Genomic DNA, 19,895 nt, shown 5'->3' with positions numbered 1-19,895 from the left:
GCTCAGGTTCTAAGCTTCTTAAATACCTTGAAACTCCTTTTCTCTACCTGTGTGATCACACCAAGTTCTGCAGTGAGGCTGCTGCTCTCTCTGATGGGTCCCACAGTCCCAGCTGAGATGAGGCTCTGAGGAGAGCTCAGGAGAGGCCAAAGCTCCAACTCTAGGGGAGGCAAATCTGCTGAGATCAGGTGGAGTAAGAGCTCCTTGCTCTGGGGCAAGCTATGTGTTTGCACTTGCTGCAACAGAGAGGGGTGTGAAACTCCAGACCTTGATAAGGCACAGGGATCTGATAGAAGATAAAGCTGGGGAAATGGGTGCTTGATTCCAGCCAGTGCAGAAAGAGGGAATGACTTTCCAAATGGTGTCACAGGGAATCTGTGGAAAAGCAGAGATGGGAGGGCTCATAAGAAATTACAAAATTTCTGGAAAGCTTGACAAGTCTGTGGAACTAATCCAAGCTTGCAGGGCTTTCCCTTGGCCAGCTGCACCATGGGCTTCCAAGGTCAGTCTGGTGTCATTACATCAAGCAAAGGACCCCCCAGATGGTTTGTAGGATTTGGGAGGCAGGTAGGAGAGCAGGATCTCTTCCTGGAGAAGCCTGGCAACTGGTCCTCAACACATGGGGCGAGCAGCATGGGGAGCAGGAAGCTGAAGCATGGGAAAGGAGTCTGTGGGACAGCTGAGTGCCACTGGTGAGATGCCCATCTTCCTTGGCCACGTTCTTCTTGACTGTCTCCTGAAAGGACTGCTCTGTCTCAGCCTTGCTGTGAGGAGGTTCCCAGCCAAAGCTGAAAAATCTTGGATAACTTGGAGCTGAGGCCAGAACCAAAAAGGCAACCAGTGCAGAGGTTTAATGTTTGATGTTCAGTCCATGTTATGGAAACCTAACAAAGCTGTTTGCCCATAACAACGTTTTGTGAGGTGTGGTGTACAAGGCGAGCTGCTGTGACAGGGAGGGAAAGTGGAAATGTCACTTCCTGAGAAACATCTTGGAAATCTACAGAAGTCTCTGGCAATTAAAAGCAAGCGAAACGCCATCCTCACAACCTGGCAATGAGCATTCAGGTTTATGAATGCAATTAATGCGAGCCTGAGGGGCACTATTTAAAGGTCCCTCATTTGCCAAGTGGATGGTCTAGCTGGTGACTCACGTTTTACAATTTGGGCCACAGGTGGTTTTGAGTGAACAAATGCCAGCCATGATTCCCAGTAACTCAGAAATCAAACCTACAGAGCTGCTGGCAAAGCCTTTCTGAAACCTCAGAATCCCAGGTGGGTTTGGGATGGAAGCAACCTTGAAGATCATCCAGTTCCAACCCTCGTCCCACTAGACCAGGTTGCTCCAAGCCTGGCCTTCAGCACTTCCAGGAAACCATAATTTCTTTAAGCTTTGATTTAAAAAATGACAAAAAAAAAAAAAAAAAAAAGGCTGAAAGGGGCTCAATGCTACAGCTTTTGGCAACCCTCCAGCTCCCTCCTTCTCCTCCCTTTTTGCAGGTCACTGCTTCCAGGGCCCCTGTGGCCAGTGCAACCCACAAAGACTATGCTGAGTTTGGTTGTGGTTCTGCTGGTGACATGGAGCTTGGGGAGTAAGTACAATTTGTGGGAAGGGGATGGCTCTGGATTGTTTCTGTCCTCAGAGGAATTTCCTCTTAACTCATGGGGCATCAGATGAGAGAAGAGGATGATTCAGTTTGGGCTGAGGTAAGAAGAAAATGGAGCAAAATGCTGAGGTTGCAGAGCCTGCAGGCTGGGAGACTCACCTTCTACTGTTTATAGGTGTAAACAGCTTGTAACCAGGAACTGGAGCTTCTTGCTAATATTACAGTAAAAGCAGAAAAAGGATAAAGTAAAGGAGAAAAATGTAGATCCTTTGGGAGCAGACTGGTGGAGGACAGAAATTGTTTTTGGGACATCTGGATGACAAGACTAAATTTCTACTTGCAGACATTGCTTGTCCCTCAAAAGGAGTGCAATACTTGTCTAAAAAAGTGTTTGTACAGAAAGTTTCAGAAACAGTATTGGAAAATATCACAATACAGACATCATTCTGTAATGCAGAAGCTTGCTTCATGAATTCTGCTTTTCTTCTCACCAAGTCTGATCTCTTCCAGGAGCCCAGGAGAGCATCTCCTGGGAGTTGCAGCGCTATGATGGATGGTACAACAACCTCCTGCACCACAGCTGTGGCTCCGTGGGTGAGTGCCAGGCCTGGGGGTGGGGATGGTGGGTCAGGGAGAGCTGCCACTTGGGCACCTGCCTTGCTTTGCAACTGAGAGAGAAACCCTTTCTGACTCCAGCCTGCACCTTACAGGTGACCAGGCAGTGCCATCTCCCATGGTCTCGAGAGGTGGCTGCTTGTACCCAAGGCACATCCCTGGAGGAGGCTAAGAGCCCCCTTAGAGCAGTTTGGAGGGTCCAAGCAGCCCAGCTTTGCCTCCCATGTCCAGGCCTTGCCATTTTCACCTGCTGTCCAGCCACCATCTGCAGGTCGTGCTGGTGTTGGATCCATTCCTGAGCAGAGCTGTGCCTTTGCAGGGCCATTTAATGATCCAAGATGGGAAGAATCCCGCTTTTCCTAGTAGGTTTCAGTGATGGTCAGGGATCCCAGAGCAGGGAAAAGGCATCTTTACCCTGCAGTTCTAAGCAGCATTCCACACAGGGCCAGAGACAGAAGAGTCGGTGGTCCAGGCATGCTGGAGCTTTTCTTCCCTGCACCAGACAGATGCCGTGCTGCTGGGCTGCTATGCAGCATGTGCTGGTCTGTACTGGGAGCTGGGCAGATCAGGTGGGATCTAATCTAAACTATTGAAGGTTATTAATCTCCCTGTTCCTGCAGCACCCCTGTCGCCTACAGGGTGACACAAGGGGTGGTGGCAATTTCACAGCTTCCTGGGAATCAGGATGGCTCCTCAACGTAACGTGTGTCATCAATCAGCCTTTTGGTTACACCACAGCCTGCTAGGGAGATCCAGCAGGTCCCTGACAGATAAGATCTCTCTTTTCCAGAGCAGACAGATCAGACTCTAATATTTGGAAGTGACCCTATAGAAACCAAGCCAGTCATTCAGGGTTTCCCCCAGCTCTGGGGAGCTCCTGCAAGTGAAGCCCACCAGGTTGGTGAAGAGCTTTTCAAAACAAGCTCACCTGTCAGTGAGAAACAACCTCCTGTCCCTGGGCTCTTCAGTTATGGGACAGGCAGTGGGTTTGAAGTCAGGGTGTTTCTCTCCAATCTTTTCCCTTGTGTGTCTGCTTCTCCAGCTGCTCCCTCTCCTGTTTCCTATGGTCCTGGCATTTCCCACACTTGTGTAGGATTGCACAGTCAGCACGGGCAGCTTAACGTCACTCCAGTGAGGCAATGGGGCTGCACGTGGACCAGAAAAGGACACCTGGAAGGGAATATTCCCATGGAGAATCCCTCCTTTGCTATAGAATCATAGAATCCCAGACTGGTTTGGGTCAGAAAGCACCTTAGACCTCATCCAGTTCCAATCCCCTGCCACGGTCAGGGACACCTTCCGCTAGATCAGGCTGCTCCAAGCCCCTTACAACCTGGTCTTGGAGGGATGAGGGAGGGGTCTCCCATCTGTCAGGTGCCACCAGGCCCATGGCATGTTGTTTTGGTGCTGCAGGTGCCAGGCTGCTGCGTCTCTTGCCCGCCAACTACGCGGATAGGGTCTACCAGGCACTGCAGGAGCCCCACGTGCCCAACGCTCGCCAGCTCAGCAACGTGGTGGCAAGGGGACCCTCAGGACTGCCCTCCCGCAGGAACACAACTGTGCTGGCTGTGTTTTTTGGTAAGAGCTGTGGCATGGCAACAAGTGGAAGAAGTTGGTTTGGGTAGAAAAATTTTCAGTTTTCTCACCCCATTGGACATCTCTCCACCCACCGCAGACCCATACCCGAAAAATAAACTCTTGGGTATCACCATACCAAAGTTCTGTCCAACCAGGAGAGTTTGTGTGAAATTTTCAGTGCCCTCTGGCAGTTGTCCCAGGTGCTTATACTTGTCATTTGGGAACTTCCTTGTTTGTTTTCTTGGAAAAGTTACCCCATTGCAAAATGCCTGACAGGTATGATAAGAGCTTCACCATGGGTGATTGCTGGGAAGAATTGCTGCAAGTCGGAGCAGTTTTTGATGTTCCTCAGGAGCTTGGCAGTGTCTCCAAGCCCAGGGATGTCTGTCTCTGGGAAATAGCCCTGGCTTGTTGAGAGAATGGGCTGAACTTGTCAAAGAAGTGGAGACAATCAGCTCCCCATACAATGTAAGGTTCAACCATGACCCCAGCCACCCAAGTTGGTGTGCTTGACCTCAGGATGGGCCACAGGAGGAGCAGGCACTGGTGCAGGACTGTTTATCTTCTCCCTGGAGTTAGTTTTTTTCCCATCACACCACAGCTCGAATGGGCTCAGCATCAGCAGCAACCCTTGGCCTTGAAGGCCACAGGTGAGGAGGAGCTCAGGGAATTAGTGGCTAAGTGCAGAGCTTTGCTTCTGGCCCAGAAAATGGTCTGCTGCCTGTCATCTCTGAACAAGAGTTCAAAGAGTTTCTCCACTGAGTTTCTCCACCCTGAACTGGGTGGTCATTCCCCCCCCAGTATGGTCATTCCTGAATGACCATAGTCTACTCATGAAGTCTGGCCAGGGGCACCTGGAGCCCTGTTCTTGTTGGCTGTAGCTCAGCACATCCGGGCTCCAGCCCAGAGTGACTTTGGCAGTCAAGGAGCAACCCAGCAACGAAGTCAGGAAAGAAACCACTTGTGCTGCACAAAGTGGTCCCTTCAGCCCACGTATGGCTTAGCTGCCCAGCATCATGTCCTGCTCCAGGTGCTGGTGGCAGTCATTCCAGCTGCTGACCATGCTTGGGTCTCTGGCAGGTTTCCACGTGCTCTCGGACATCCTGGGGACAGAGAAAACTGGATGCCCTGCTGAGTTCCTGAACATCCACATCCCACCTGGGGACCCGGTGTTTGACCCTGAAGGCACTGGAGATGTGGTCCTGCCCTTCCAGCGCATCCAGTGGGCAACGGAGACAGGGCAGAGCCCCAATAGCCCCCGGGAACAGGTGAGTAGCAGTTGTTTTGCTTTTTGCCTTTTTCTGCATCATTCCTCTTCATCCAACCCTGGTCACCTGTAGAAACCAGGACAGGGTTTGCAAAAATAAAGGGACATCACTCATTTCCTAAATGAGTGAGGGACATTTCCTAAAAATGAAAAAAACCCAAACCAAACCCACACGTCTCATGAGGCTTAGAACCAACTGCAAATAAACCCAAAGCCCAGCCTCCAAGGTTCCTGCTTGCGGTTGCTCAAAGCCAGTGCTTTTCTTGGCTGAAGGGAACGTAATTCCTCCGGATCTGCCTGTGTCATCTCTTTGAATGCAAACTGGAGTGTCCTGCAGGGTTTGTGGAGGGAGGGGGGAAAAGGGAGAGCAGGAAAATCTGTCATCTTCTTTAGCTGCCGAAGTTTTTATCACCGTAATCAAAATGAGCCGAGGTTGGGCTTTCTGCGTCAGGTAAAACAAGTGGGTTTTTGTTATCACTCAGATAAGCCTTTTTAGTGAAAGTGCCATCAACTTCTGTAACAGATTTATACACTTGTGCCTCTCTAGAAGGTTAGTAATTACCGGGCAGGGCTTTTTATGGCACCAACTCTTAATCTTTAATAACAGATCATAAAGCAGAGCTGGTACGGCCATAAAGCTACAAAGCTTCTTGAAATAGCAGTCATTGGGAAGAAAAAAAAAAAAATCAGGATTTTCCCCCCGATTTCTCTTTGTTTTGCTGAGGCTGGGGGTGTTCCCACGCTCCTGTGCTTTCTGTTTTTTCTTTCCTGCTGGAAAGTTTCTTGATCAAAACCACCAAAGCAAAATGTCCCCTCCCTGAACCTTGTGCCTGACAAACCAGGATGAAACCAGAGAAGTAAATGATGCTTTTAACAGCATTTCAAACCTTAGAAAAATGAGAACTTCAGCCTGTTTTCAGACTAAAAAATTGATTTTTTCATGAAAACTGTTGGAGCAGGACACAGTTTCCCAGAGGGGACAGCCCCAGCGATTCCAGTGTCTCCAGTGATGGGTTTCATCCCCTTCCTCCTTGGTCTTGCCCCCAGAGGGACTCACATGTGTCTGCTTTGTGCAGAGACGAGAATAGTTGAGAAAAAAGACCCCTCCAAAATCTACCTTTGCAAAGCCTGTACCTGCTCATTCCTGTACCTGGCCCTAATTCCTGCACTTTGCATAGAGATTGTCTGGGTATATGTATGTGCCCTGACCTCTTTTGTTAAAACAGGGGATGGGGTGGCAGTTTTGCAAGACCAAGAGGGCCAGACTGGGGCTTTTCAGACTTACTTTTTTTTTTTTTTTGGTTGGGTTTTAGTTTTTTTTTTCACTTTTCTGACGTCCCCCAGGATCCATTCATGCCCATTCCCTGTGCCTGCTCTAGATCAACAGGGTGACAGGCTGGCTGGACGGCAGCTCCATCTACGGCCCCTCTCACTCCTGGAGTGATGCCCTGAGGAGCTTCTCGGGGGGGCACCTGGCATCAGGGCCTGGTGGGCGCCTCCCGAGGGAAACGGATGGGAGGGTCCCCATGTGGAAAGCGTTGGATCCCACCACAGGACAGGGTGGTCCCCAGGGGATTTATGGTAATGGTGGCACCTTCAGTGGTTGCTTGGCTCAATCCCTGATGGTGAGCAGGGGTGGTGGTGGGGAGTGTTTCTTGGCCAATATGCAGAGGCTGGGGGGTGCTGGTGCCTCTGATCCGAAGTGATCTCCTCTGGGGCTGCCACTGAGAAAAACCTGCTCAGCTTGCTTTGAATTCTTCACCTGCCTGACCTTTGGGCCGTGCTGGGGGTCTGGAGCTGCTTCTCGCTGGCTCACGCTGTTGATCCCCTGTGGAGGAAGGGTGGGAGAGGGGATGAGGTGATGCTGGTCCAGGCTGCCCCTCCAGTAACAGGCAAGGTGAGCCCCAGGGGTGGCATCCCCTGCTGATGGTCCTGGTGGCTCTTGCAGACCTGGGGAATTCCTGGGGGAATGAGAACCCCTTCCTGCAGGCCCAGAGCATCGCCTGGTTTCGGTACCACAACTACCTGGCCACCAAGCTGGCCCAGGAGCACCCCACCTGGTCTGATGAAGACCTCTTCCAGCACGCTCGCAAGTGGGTCATTGCCACTTTCCAGGTGAGGGATGGAACACCCTTCTTCCCCCTGGCTCTGTTGGCACCCCTGAATCCGCTGGCCCTGATCCAGTTCCCCTGTGCCCTAGAGCATCGTGCTGTATGAGTGGCTGCCCACCCTGCTGGGGACAAGTGTCCCAGAGTATCAAGGTGAGGGGCATAGTGGGTGGTGGGGGGTGGGGGGACTAAGGGAGTCAGGGAATGGGATGGGAAAGGACTGTGGCTGCTGCCCTGCAGGATACCAGCAGCACCTGGATCCCAGTCTCTCGCCTGAGTTCATGGCAGCTGCGTGGCAATTCCTGGCCACCATGGTGCCTCCAGGTGTCTACAAGAGGTAGGAACAGCCAGCCAGTCTGGGAGGAGTGGTGCCTATGCTGGGGAAAGAGGTGCCCAAGCAGGGCTGGTGGCTGGGGATGGTCCTTGTCCCTTCCCTGCATCCTGCCCCTTACTGGCACAGACAAGCCCTGCCATCTCAGGGCAGCCCTGGCTGAGGGCTGTGGGTCCAGCCCCGTTTCTGCTGTTCCAGGGACTCCCAGTGCCACTTCTCCAAAGTGCCCAGCCCCGGGGGCTTGTTCCCAGCAGTGAGACTCTGCAACAGCTACTGGAACAGAGAGGTATGGGAAAGGGAGCCTGGGGTTCCTGAGGGCATGGCAGGCTGGTTTTGGGGGCCCCATTCCTTGCTTTATGTTACAGAGGTCCCCACAGGGGTCTGGCAGGGAAATGCAGTGCAGAGCACGAGAGCCAAATGAGGTGTGAGAGCCTATCCATCCAGGCGTCCCCAGGTGCTACCTTCAGCCTCAAGGTTGAGCTGATGGGGAGAAAATGAGCCTAGAAGTTCCTGGTCCCCCTGCACCCAGGGTCTGCAACCCTCTGGGCACCGGTTCTGGGGTGTAGGGGTGCCCCATATCCTCAGTCCTGCAAGGAATCACCTGCTCTTCCCCTCTCCCCTCAGAGCACCGGGATGCAGCGGGCAGAGGACGTGGACAATCTCCTGTGGGGGATGAGCTCACAGATTGCAGAGCAGGAGGACAACATTGTGGTGGAAGATCTCCGAGGTTTGCACTCCCTTGTGCAGCAGCTGCTGTGTCAGTGGGAGACCTGCTCTCCTGGGGCTGTGCAGCGACCCAAGTCGGGAGGATGACCACAAGATCATGGGATGGGATCCATGACCCAACCACATGTTCAGACCAGCTTCAGCCTCATTAACAGAGGTGCAGTTAGGCCGTGGGGCACATTTAGTGCATCCATGGGACCACCCAGGCAAGGGCAAGGAGATGACATCCATGTTCAGCATAGCCCATGGCAGAGACACAAAGTCAGGCTAGCAGCTGTGACTGTTGGTGTTGCTCCTCCAGTTCTGCCTCGGCATCACCAGGGCTTCAAATCCACCCACAGATTACTGGTACGGGCCCCTGAAGTACTCCCGCACTGACTACGTGGCCAGCTGGCTTCAGCGTGGCCGAGACCTTGGCCTGCCCACCTATAACCAAGCCCTGGAGAGATTTGGGATGGCACCTCTCCAGAACTGGTTGGACATTAACCCCAGCCTGGAGCAACAGGTAGCAGGGAATTGGGCTGGGCATGTGAGGTGTGTGGGTCAGAGGATGATGGGGCAGTCCAAGCAGTAACTGGCTTCTCCAGCAATGTAGGAAGAGGGACATCAGAGCACATCCTGCTCTGGCTTAATTTCATGCCTGTGGGACACGAATAAATGTGTCCTGCTCTAGTGCTATGCTCCCGTGGTGCTGGGTGCTCTGCTTCTTCTGGAGCTGGGATGCTCTAGGAGTGACGCTAAGTTGCCATGAGCTCAAGGCTTGCGTAGGGCTGAGCAACTTCCCAGCTCAGGGACATGGGATACTTGGGAAATGCACATTCTTTGCTCCTCCTGAGGCTCGCCAAGAGTTCCTGATGCCCTGACAGGATTCCCTCTGGTCACACATGTGCTGTGTGGCTGTCTCTGGGCAGGTCCTGGAGGAGGTCGCTGCCCTGTATGGCAACAACACGTCTGGGCTGGAGCTGCTCCCCGGAGGGATGCTGCAGGCTAACAGCTCCCTCTTCAGTGCCATCATCCTGGACCAGTTTGTGCGCCTGAGGGATGGCGACAGGTTTTGGTTCGAAAACACCAAGAATGGGTAAACACCTCTTCCTTGTTTGGCAGGCTGCCCACTGCTCTCTGAGCCCCAAGTGACACAGGAAAACTGGGGCTGGAGGCAGAAAACATCCTCCAGCTTCCTCAGTTTGTAAAGCAGCAGAGGGAGTGAATCCCTCTTGCTGTCACAGAATCACAGAATCATTTGGGTTGGAAAGGATCTCTGAGATCATCAAGTCCAACCCTTAATCCACTACCACTGTGGTTCCCAGCCCATGGCACTGAGCTGTCAGCCAGTGACAGCCGGGGCCACCACTTGGCCTCATATCTTCTCCCCCTCCCCCAGGATGTTCACAGTGGAGGAAACCAGGAAGATTCGTGGCACCACATTCCACGATGTCCTGGCTGCTGTCACCTACAGCAACTCCACTGATGGCAACTCCACAGCCCTCCAGCCCCACGTGTTTGCCTGGAGCAAGGGTGAGTGCTTCCTGCAAACAGCACCAGCAGGTTAGGAAGGAGAGCAAAACCACCTTGGTGACATGGGGAAAGATGTTTCTCAAGCCTGGTGTCTTGCTCTGCCCCTGGGCCAGCAGGATTCGTGCAAAACACAAGAGTTGCTTGCAGGCAAGGTGGACAGGGCTGGTGTTGAAAGAAGGGCTGAAGTCCAGGCATGTGCATTCTGTGAGTCCTGGAAGGAGCTCTGGAAGGTTGTGCTGGGGTTAAAACTCAGCCTCTGCCCACCTCATGCTCCTCACTGATGTGTCGTTTGGCTCCTTCTCTATGCAAGCATAGAGCTTGCATAGAGACCAGACATGGGTCTGCATCTCAAAGTGATGAGCGACCCAAAATGTGACAGTTTGCAGATGAGTTAAGCTTTGTGTGCAGTAACTGTGTCATGTGCCTTATTTTTGCTTTCTGTGGCACCAGCCCAATGTATGCCCTGTGTGCTGCACTGCAGGGCCCACTCCTGCCTGGCTGCTTCACCAGCAGGGCTGATGGTCAGCCAGAGGTGCTGGAAGGGCTGCTCAGGCTTCCTGCAAGTGTGGTTGAGCTGCACCAGCGTAGGGAGAGCTCAGGGCTTGTGTCCCAGCAAGGCTAGGAGCAGCCTGATGTGCACCCCTCAGCCTGTGCCACCCTTGAAATTAGCTTTCCCCTCCCTGCTAGGACCCCAAAAAATCTTGTTGCCATGGTCAGGGCCAAGTGTGGCCAAACACAGCAGTAGGTCTTTTCCTCTTGAGATCTTGCCACAACCTTCTCATTCCCCAACACATTATTTGGCACGCATTCCAGCCCGGGCTGGGTGTTTTGGTTTCCCTGGCATATGCTCCGTGTTACTGCACCAGGAGGACTCCCTGGCTTTGCCTCATCTGGATGGGCAGAAGCTCTAAACCCAAATTTGCCATGGCCCAGGGTGCTTTTTGCTCAGAGGTGATGGTGATGAACTCCAAGGGGGGCTGAGGCCAGTTTTGTGCTTGCTTTGCTATGGCAGGCAAAGGGTTGTGCCCTAAGATCTGGAGTTTAACTCGAGCACCCCAGTTTTGCCTGCTCCCTGGGTCACTCAGCGATGGATCCCACCAGTAGAGGTTCCTGGGACAGTGGAGGTGAGATGAGTGAAAGGTCTATGGTACTCACAGCTTTTCTCTTCCCATGCAGGGGATCCATGTCCTCAGCCCCAGCAGCTGAGAGCTCAAGACCTGGCCAACTGCACGCCCATGACAGTGCTGGACTACTTTGAAGGCAGCGGCACAGGCTTCGCGATCATCATTATTGTCCTCTGCTGTCTGCCTTTAGGTTTGACATTTATCTTTCCCCATCCCCTCTTCTACTGGAGCAAGGGACTGAGTGTCCGTGGACCAAGCACCCTCCAGCAGGAGCTGCTGAGTCCTCAGGTCCTTGAGCTGGCAGGTTGCTTAGGAAGCAGGAGGGAGTTTCCGTGGGCTTTTGTGGAGCAGTCCAGCATTAAATAAACCCCTGCAACATTGAACTGGGGAGGAGGGCGCAAAGAAAGAAACCCCTGTCTGCTCCAGTGGCACAGGTCATTCTGCCAAAATGGGAAGGAGCCTTGTAGTATCTCATTGTCTCCTTCTCCTTCGTGTCCCCAGCAACCCTGCTCGTTGCCTGGATTGTCGCTGTTCTCCGCAAGAGAGATTTCAAGAAGCTGCAGAAGAAGCAGAGCTCCAGCATGAGGAGGGAGGTGACCGGCGAGGTCATACCCGGTGAGGTGGCACTGTTGACCCTGTGGTGGTGTCTGGTGTTGCTGCTGAAGTTGGGGCAAATAGTAGGGTGGGCCTGGGCTCAGAGATCATATCCAAACCGGAGGTAAGGAGATGCCATTTGAGGATACTCAAGCAGTGGAGCAGGTAGAGGTTGTCCAGTCTTCATCCTATCCAAGCTCTAACCAGCTAAAACCTTAAGCAAACTGGCCTGACCCTGTAGCTGACCCTACTTTGGGCAGGAGGTTGGGTGAGAGATCCTCCTAACCTGAGTCCCTTCCAACCTGAGTCATCCTCCAACTCTAGCCCTCTCCAGATCATGCCTTACCTACAGGAAATCTGTGTGTACCCATTGCACCAGTAGCTCCAGGACAGAGACTGTGTCCTGTTACTCTGGACACTGGAAAAATCCTCCTATGTCTACGTGCTTGAGCTTTGCAGCTGGGAGACAATTTTTCTTTTTAGTCATCATAAAATCACTCCCAAACTTCATCTGGGTGAAGGGGGTGCTGGGATGAGTAGGACCCCAGATGTCCCTCTCCAGCTGAGTCCTGTCTCTCCCATCAGCCATGGAGTGGCATGGTCCCAAGACAGACAGATCTCCTGTCTACATTCAGCTCCAATCGGACAAAATGCTCAAAGTGCTGGATGGGAGAGGGTCAGTGCTCCGGATCATCAACCTGAAAGCCCATGAAAGGGTTGAGGTGCTTATCTCTAGCAACAAAGGGAACAAAGCCCTGCTCTTGAAGAGCCCCAAGGAGTATGACTTGGTGAGTACCATGATGCCTGGGCTACAATGACTTCCCCTGGACTCTCCACAATCCTTTTGCTTCTTAGTCCTGGGCACTGGGAGCAGAAGAGGTCCCCAGAGGGTGGCTGTGGCCTCCCAGGAACCACCAGGTCCAGCTCATACCATGGAGCAACCACTGTGGTGAGAGCAGCAGCCCTCCCATCCCACTGAGCCTCAGCCATTTGGTGGGGTCTTTGGCAGGTGCTGCTTTTCAGCAAGGAGGTGGAGAGGAGCAACTTCATTGGGAAGCTACGAAGATACTTGGAGGAGGGTGGCCTTGACCTGCACCTGTCTGAGATGAAGGAGCAGAGCCTGATGAAACGGGCAGTCACCCACAAGCAGAGGAAACAAATTCTGGAGACTTTCTTCAGGCACCTGTTTGCTCAGGTCTGTAGAGGTGTGGTGGGCTCTGATGCGTGGAGGAAGGTTATTTCTTTGTTAGTTTAGTTAAGCAATGAGTGGTGCTACTACTGCTCTCCCTAAGCCATACAAAAGAAAGCTGCCAATACTTCCAGGACCAAGGGACATTTTCCCTTGCAGAAGATAAAGGGAATTCTGCCACGCTGATATAAGGGCCTGAATTTGCAAAGAGACTTCTCCCCCTCTATTCCTCTCTTATGAAACCCTCACTGCAGTGCTGTGTCCAGTTCTGGGTTTCCCAACATAAGAAGGCCATGGAACTTTTGGAAAGAGTCCAAAGGAGGCCACAAAGACAACCAGAGGGCTGAAGCATCTGTGCTCTGGAGCCAGGCTGAGACAGTTGAGATTGTTCAACATGGAGAAGAGAAGGCTCTAGAGAGACCTGAGAGCACCTTCCAGTGCCTGAAGGGGCTCCAGGAAAGCTGGGAAGGGACATTGGACAAGGGCCTGGAGTGACAGGACAAGGGCGGAACAGTTCCAAACTGGAAGAAGGGAGATTGAGATATTAGGAAGAAATTTTCTATGAGGGTGCTGAGCCCCTGGCCCAGGCTGCCCAGAGAAGCTGTGGCTGCCCCATCCCTGGCAGTGTTCAGGGGCAGGTTGGATAGGGCTTGGAGAAACCTGATTTAGTGAGAGATGACTCTGCCTATGGCAGGGGAGTGGCACTAGGTGATCTTTAAGGTCCCTTCCAACCTAAACCAGACTTTGATTCTAGGATGATGTAACTGAGGTCTACATAACACTGAGTGGTGTTCAGTGTGAAAGTCACATTAGTGTTGGAGAGACGTGGGACTTCCCCGTGGTATCTACCACGAGTTTTGTGCCAGGGCAACCACCAGTCTGTAAACAATAGGTCAGGCAAGTGAATACCAGCCTTCTGCTCTGCCAGCACTCACTGGCTCCTTTTGTGGGACAGGTGCTGGAAATCAATAGGTCTGATGCTGGGGAGCTTGACTTTGAATCTTCACAGAAGGCAAAGGAATCTTTGACATGTGAGCTGAGCAGGGCTGAGTTTGCTGAGGCCCTGGGGCTCAAAGCCCACTCCATGTTTGTGGACTCCATGTTCTCCCTGGCTGACAAAGACGGCAATGGATACATCTCCTTCCGGGAATTCCTGGATATCTTCGTGATCTTTATGAAAGGTGGGAGCTGGCACTGGTTAGTGTCTTCATCTGTTGCTCTCAGTCATCTGCAGTGCAAGAGCACATTTTGAGATTGTAAAATAATGCACAATACCAGAGTGTGCATCTGCCATGCCAGGCACCACCCAAGCTGCCATCAGCAGTGTGCTTTCAGTCTTCTCAGAACTGGGTGAGGCTTCATTGATGCAGGCCCAGACCCTTAAGGACAACACTGAAAAACAACTTCGTTGTTGAAAATAGGATCTTGTTCTTCCTTCCCCACTAGGATCCCCAGAGGAGAAGTCCAAGGTGATGTTCAGGATGTATGACATTGATGAGAATGGCTTCCTCTCCAAGGAGGAGTTTCTGAGGATGCTTAGGTACTTCTCAACTCTCTAGCTCTTTTTACCATGTTGGTAAGCACAGATGTCTCCAAAGCAGCTCCCAGCTTCTGTTTTTCACTCCCCAAGAGTGCTACATGAGGGTCCATGGGCTTAGCCCTCACAACCAAGAGCCCATTTCTCCTGTGAAACTTTTCCAGGGCCCTACCCTGTGTAATTTGAAGGACATGGTCCTCTGAAGTTCCCATCCCATCTCTCCTCCTTGCTCCAGGTCTTTCATTGAGATCTCCAACAACTGCCTGTCAAGAGACCAGGCAGAGGAGGTGGTCGAGTCCATGTTTCAGGCTGCAGGGTTTCAGGACCGGGATGAGCTGACGTGGGAGGATTTCCACTACTTGCTGCGAGACCACGACAATGAGCTCCGTCTCACCCAGCTCTGCATCAAAGGTCAGTGGGCAGGAGGGAGCACTGGGTCACCACAAGCTCTGCAGGGCTGGGGCCACAGGCAGCACCCAACACAAGAGACAGGCACCCGAATCTTGTCCCATCAGTTTCCCCAAATTAATTGCAGTAATGGGGCATCAGCTGTTGCTCAGTGCATGACATATTTGGGTTATCTCAGAGCCCCTCCCCACTGCAGCCCTGCCCAGGGGAGATGCCTGTACTTTGTCCACTGCGCCTTGTATGCACTGAATGGTTCTTTGACCTTTTGGCTCCTCAAAGGTGTCCCCCAGGCTCTCAAGCAAAATGCGTGCAGCCGTGTCTCCTTCATAACTAAGAAAGAGCCAAAAGGGTAAGCTATCCACATCGGTTTTGCTGCTGCTGCTGTTTCTTCTTCTCCTTAAGCCCTGATGCACACCCATCCTTCACCTCAGCCCTTCCAAAAAATGCTCCCACTGGTTGTTCACATGCCCCATGTGAACAGATGCTGACACGTGCCCATGAGCCAGCCAGATTCTGTGGTGGGGCTGCTGTCCCTGTACCTAGGCAGGCAGAGGGGAGGAGCTGCCTCATGCAGAACTCTCATTGCATCCACAATGTGAGGATGGGAGTCCCACCTTGCTTTGCAGAGGGGTGGGTTATTTTGGAGTGAATCCAGCTGGTGTACCATGCAATTAAAGTTAATGCAAGCAGGAAAGAGCTGGACACCTTCTTAGCTGAGCCTGAGATGGAAAGTGGAGAAACGGGTAAAAATTTGGCAAGCTCCTCCTGCTAGTCCGGCTTTGGGCTGGACATAGCTCTGTTTCCAACAGGACCATCCCAGAGGAGGAGAAAGACCCAAACTTGGACACCGTGAGCCACTACATGGAGCCAGAAGGGCAAGAGCTGAGGAGGAGACTAGGAAGAAAGTGAGTAGGCTCTGTCCTCTCTCTCTGGGAGTGCTTCTTGGGTTGGGGTTCAGCCTGTCTCCTGTCTGTCACATCTTGGTGTCAGCCATGGTAACCCTACCATCAAATGGCAATCCTGTGAGGAGCCAGCACGCCCAGGACAATGCAGGGAGGGGATGTGAGACCCCTGCCAGCCCAGGCAGGGCAATCACAGGAGCTACAGGAACAGCCCTGTCTTGGTGGGGATAATGGGTCCTTCACCCCTTGGGAGGCTGCTGCTTCACCTGTGGGCTGCCTACAAGAGCTTCAGGAGAGGCTCTGGTCCTGACTGCTGTGGTAGCAGCACACACTTCTACAAGGAAGCAGTTGAGTGGTTGTTATCAATGGCCAGAGTGTCCTGATTTCCCTCAATAGCTCCCAGGACCTTCCCGTGCCCTGGGAGTTACTGTAAAAATTATCGATGGTTCTTATCTATGGTTTCCCTTGTGAGTCACTGTCTGCACGTTTGTGACCAGCTTTCAAAAGGGTTTAGATGGTGGGAGGACCCAAGATCAGCCAGGGACACTGTGGCCTGGAGGTTGCTGCAGTCCGTAGTGTGCAGGGAGGAAACCCCAAAGCTGGGCAGCATGGCCTTGAAGTGTCCTTCAAAAATGACACCAGCCCCTCTGGTGTTTGCCAGGGTGAATCAGTACCAGCTGCATCCATACACTAAAGCACAGAGGAAGAAGTACGAGCAGAGCAAAGTTCAGCAGAAGATCCAGGAGCTGAAGCGCTTCGTTGAGAATTACCGGCGCCATATTGTCTGTGTGGTCCTTTTCTCTGCCATCACTATTGGAGTGTTTGTGGAAAGAGCCTATTGTGAGTGCTCACCCAGCCCCAGGGGTGGAAGTGTGTATGTGTGTGGGCTTGGCTCCTCAAAGCTGCTGGTTGCATGGGGCATGCTGGGGTGTGAAAGGTCCTGGCAAAGCTTTGGGCAACAGGTTTGGTCCTCCCTTGGACCAACCAAAGGATTGCTGAGGTTGGAAGGGACCTGTGGAAGAGTCTGGATGGGGCAGCCACAGCTTCTCTAGGCAACTTGAGCTGGTGTCTCACCATGCTCCTCATAAAAAAACCTTTTCCTAATGTCGGATCTAAATCCACCCAGACTATGCCTTCGCGTCCCCAAGCACTGGAATTGCCCAAACCACCTTTGTGGGGATCATCATCTCCCGGGGATCGGCAGCCTGCATCTCCTTCATGTACTCCTACATCCTGCTCACCATGTGCCGCAACCTCATCACCGTTCTTCGGGAGACCTTCCTCAATCACTACATCCCCTTCGATGCCGCCGTGGACTTCCACCGCTGGGTTGCCATGGCAGCCCTCATTTTCTCAGGTAGGTGGGCTGCTGGGGGTTGTGCTGGCCATGAATCACAGCTAAAGGAGGAGGACCAGCCCATAGTAGCATAGCAGAGCCAGGCAGCAGCTTCAAGACCTGTAGGCGCTTTGCACTGGAGAAGAGGAGGAATCGCCAGGTCCCTGGCTCTGCTGTATCTCCATCCACAGCAAGAGTGATGCTTTTCTCTCCTGGTTTCTGTCTTTCACAGTGCTCCACACAGCAGGTCACATAGTGAATGTCTACATCTTCTCAGTCATGCCCCTCAGTGTCTTATCCTGCCTCTTTTCCAGTGTCTTTGTGGATGATGGGTAGGTGAAATTCAGAGCACAGCCCAGAGACGGTGTCCTGGGCATGGACAGGAATGAAAATGGAAACCAGGAGTTTGCTGCGGCCACTCCATGGTGTAATCTCTTGTGCCTCTCCAGGTCCCAGGTCCCCCGGAAGTATTACTGGTGGTTCTTCCAGACTATTCCAGGTGGGACCACAAAGCAAGCAGACCTGCAGGCCTGTGCCCAAGATGGGCAGCGCTCTGCCCGGCCCAGGTGGAGCCCTGGTGGGGCTGCCCTGATCTCCCTAGAGATCTCCCAACTCCTTCTCTCACAGGCATGACGGGAGTGCTGCTGCTTGTCATCCTAGCCGTGATGTACGTGTTTGCCTCCCACCACTTCCGACGTGTCAGCTTCCAGGGCTTCTGGATCACCCACCACCTCTACGTGCTGCTCTACGTCCTGGTAAAGCATTTGGGGTGGGAGGGAGTGGTGGTGCTAAAGCACCCATGAGGCCATGGGTCAGCCAAGCTGATGAGATGGAACAGCTGAGGAGGTCCCATGGGAGCTGGTGGCCCCAGTCTCAGCTTCCTGCTGCTAGGGAGCTGCCACCAAATCAGCCACGGGGTGATGGTTGGCCATGCTGATGAGGGCTGCTCCCTGCCCAGATCATCATCCACGGCAGCTATGCCCTGATCCAGCAGCCCCGCTTCTACATCTACTTCATCATCCCGGCTCTCATCTATGGTGCTGACAAACTTCTCAGCCTGAGCAGGAAGAAGGTGGAGATCAGCGTAGTGAAAGCTGAGCTCCTGCCCTCAGGTACCACAGCGTCCCAGGCCACAGGACACCAGCTCAGCCCAAGCTCTTCACGAGAGCATAGGGGACTGCAGCGATAAGAGGAGGAGGCTCCACCACCTCAAAATGTCTCCTCCTTAATGATGTCTCCTCCTTAATTATGTCCCCACCTCCATCCCCCCCCCCCCAGGTGTCACCCACCTCCAGTTCCAGCGGCCTCAGGACTTTGACTACAAGTCTGGGCAGTGGGTGCGCATCGCCTGCGTGGCCCTGGGCACCACTGAGTACCACCCCTTCACCCTGACCTCGGCACCCCATGAGGACACGTTGAGCCTGCACATCCGGGCTGTGGGGCCCTGGACCACCCGTCTGCGGGAGCTCTACTCCCCAGAGAGCTTGGCCCTCACTGGCAAGCTGCCCAAGGTGAGCCCTTCGCTGCTTCTCCGGGGGCATCCGAGCCTGAGAGCATCTCAGTGATGGGTTGTGCCCAGCCCAAGGCATTTTTCCAGCCTTGAAGGCAGCCAAGACCTAGAAAAGCTGTGGCAGGAGATGTTCTTCTGATGGCTGGCTTCCCTCTAGCTCTATCTGGATGGGCCCTTCGGGGAGGGCCACCAGGAGTGGAACAAGTTTGAGGTGTCAGTGCTGGTGGGAGGAGGCATCGGTGTGACACCCTTTGCATCCATCCTCAAGGACCTGGTGTTCAAGTCATCCATAAGCTGCAAGGTGCAGTGTAAGAAGGTAAGAGAAGGAGGCCCTCCCAAGATCCCTTTTGCTGTGGCTGGGCTCTCTGGGGGTAAAAATCCTCCCTAATCTGTCTGGGAAGGATCCCCCTGAACAGGCACAAAGGTGCTGAGCCTCATCTTCGTGTGCCTCAGATCTACTTCATCTGGGTGACACGCACGCAGCGGCAGTTCGAGTGGCTGGCAGACATCATCCGGGAGGTGGAGGAGGGAGACAGGAAGGACCTGGTGTCTGTGCACATCTACATCACACAGCTGGCAGAGAAGTTCGATCTCCGCACCACCATGCTGGTGAGCTGGGCCACCAGCCGGGGAGGCTGCCAGGCCCTGCGGGGCTCTGCTGGGCCACCTGATGTGCTCTGATCTCTCTTCCAGTACATCTGCGAGCGGCACTTCCAGAAGGTGCTGAACAAGAGCCTCTTCACGGGGCTGCGCTCCATCACCCACTTTGGGCGCCCGCCCTTCGTACACTTCTTCAGCTCGCTGCAGGAGGTGCACCCCGAGGTCAGTGCCCTGCTGGGGACAGGAGGAGGGCTATCCACCAGCCAGTATGGAGAACTGGCCCTTAGCCTGTCCCTGAGGCCCTGGAGACTTTGGTGTCATCTGCACCAAGGGCAGGACAAAGGGTCATGAGCTCCGATTCCCTTCTGGAGCCAGGATGAGCTGTGAGAATCAGCGATTCGCCTTACCAGCCACCCCCTGGCAATGGTGGTACTGGCAGAGACCCTAGGGCATCCCATCCTTCCTCCATGGCCCCAGCAGCTCCACAGGGAGCACAGCCTCCCTGAAAACCCCCTCAGAGTGGGACAGTGCTCAGCCATGACCAAAACTGCCAGAGGACAAAAGGCCAAGGGGGGTTGATGGGGTAGGCAGGGAGCTGGTGCTGCTGGGTTTGACCCCTTTGTTTCCCTCCTTCACCAGGTCCAGAAGATTGGGGTTTTCAGCTGCGGCCCACCTGGTATGACAAAGGATGTGGAAAAGGCTTGTCAGCAGCTGAACAAGAAGGACCAGGCTTACTTTGCCCATCACTATGAGAATTTTTGACTCTACCCCGTGCGCTGCCGTCTTTGTTGGAAATGTGCATTCAGCCCCATCCCCTGTCCGGCACTGCTCGGTGTGGTCATGCTCCTTGGCTCCCACCACCCACTGTCCCTGGGAGAAAGCTACCCAAGGCCCAGGGTGTGGATGCTGAGACCCTCAGAGCAGGTGGTGCACCAGCAAAGCGTTGCTGCC

General features: G+C 53.5%; 1 protein-coding gene across 1 annotated transcript in view; it reads left to right on the top strand.

The window, feature by feature from the left end:
• LOC103529755 (dual oxidase 2) overlaps positions 1–19,895 on the top strand; it is a 21,174-nt gene extending 1,279 nt beyond the window's left edge. Inside the window, exons 3-35 of the mRNA XM_030457289.1 lie at positions 1,498–1,589; positions 2,115–2,198; positions 3,633–3,797; positions 4,878–5,065; positions 6,444–6,645; positions 7,013–7,179; positions 7,265–7,325; positions 7,413–7,509; positions 7,702–7,789; positions 8,128–8,230; positions 8,571–8,734; positions 9,141–9,307; positions 9,611–9,744; positions 10,921–11,058; positions 11,370–11,483; positions 12,048–12,250; positions 12,472–12,657; positions 13,607–13,832; positions 14,098–14,191; positions 14,424–14,599; positions 14,876–14,945; positions 15,406–15,501; positions 16,160–16,338; positions 16,625–16,855; positions 17,067–17,166; positions 17,284–17,333; positions 17,462–17,589; positions 17,793–17,946; positions 18,113–18,345; positions 18,502–18,660; positions 18,798–18,953; positions 19,038–19,166; positions 19,584–19,895. Of these exons, the coding sequence (XP_030313149.1) occupies positions 1,498–1,589; positions 2,115–2,198; positions 3,633–3,797; positions 4,878–5,065; positions 6,444–6,645; positions 7,013–7,179; positions 7,265–7,325; positions 7,413–7,509; positions 7,702–7,789; positions 8,128–8,230; positions 8,571–8,734; positions 9,141–9,307; positions 9,611–9,744; positions 10,921–11,058; positions 11,370–11,483; positions 12,048–12,250; positions 12,472–12,657; positions 13,607–13,832; positions 14,098–14,191; positions 14,424–14,599; positions 14,876–14,945; positions 15,406–15,501; positions 16,160–16,338; positions 16,625–16,855; positions 17,067–17,166; positions 17,284–17,333; positions 17,462–17,589; positions 17,793–17,946; positions 18,113–18,345; positions 18,502–18,660; positions 18,798–18,953; positions 19,038–19,166; positions 19,584–19,706 (4,657 nt within the window). The 3' untranslated portion in view covers positions 19,707–19,895. The remainder of the gene's footprint in view (positions 1–1,497; positions 1,590–2,114; positions 2,199–3,632; positions 3,798–4,877; positions 5,066–6,443; positions 6,646–7,012; positions 7,180–7,264; positions 7,326–7,412; positions 7,510–7,701; positions 7,790–8,127; positions 8,231–8,570; positions 8,735–9,140; positions 9,308–9,610; positions 9,745–10,920; positions 11,059–11,369; positions 11,484–12,047; positions 12,251–12,471; positions 12,658–13,606; positions 13,833–14,097; positions 14,192–14,423; positions 14,600–14,875; positions 14,946–15,405; positions 15,502–16,159; positions 16,339–16,624; positions 16,856–17,066; positions 17,167–17,283; positions 17,334–17,461; positions 17,590–17,792; positions 17,947–18,112; positions 18,346–18,501; positions 18,661–18,797; positions 18,954–19,037; positions 19,167–19,583) is intronic.

This window comes from Calypte anna, chromosome 10 (genome assembly GCF_003957555.1).
Source record: "Calypte anna isolate BGI_N300 chromosome 10, bCalAnn1_v1.p, whole genome shotgun sequence".
Taxonomy (NCBI): Eukaryota; Metazoa; Chordata; class Aves; order Apodiformes; family Trochilidae; genus Calypte; species Calypte anna.
Note: the sequence above shows the minus strand (reverse complement) of the source record. Positions and strands in the feature narration are given on the sequence as shown.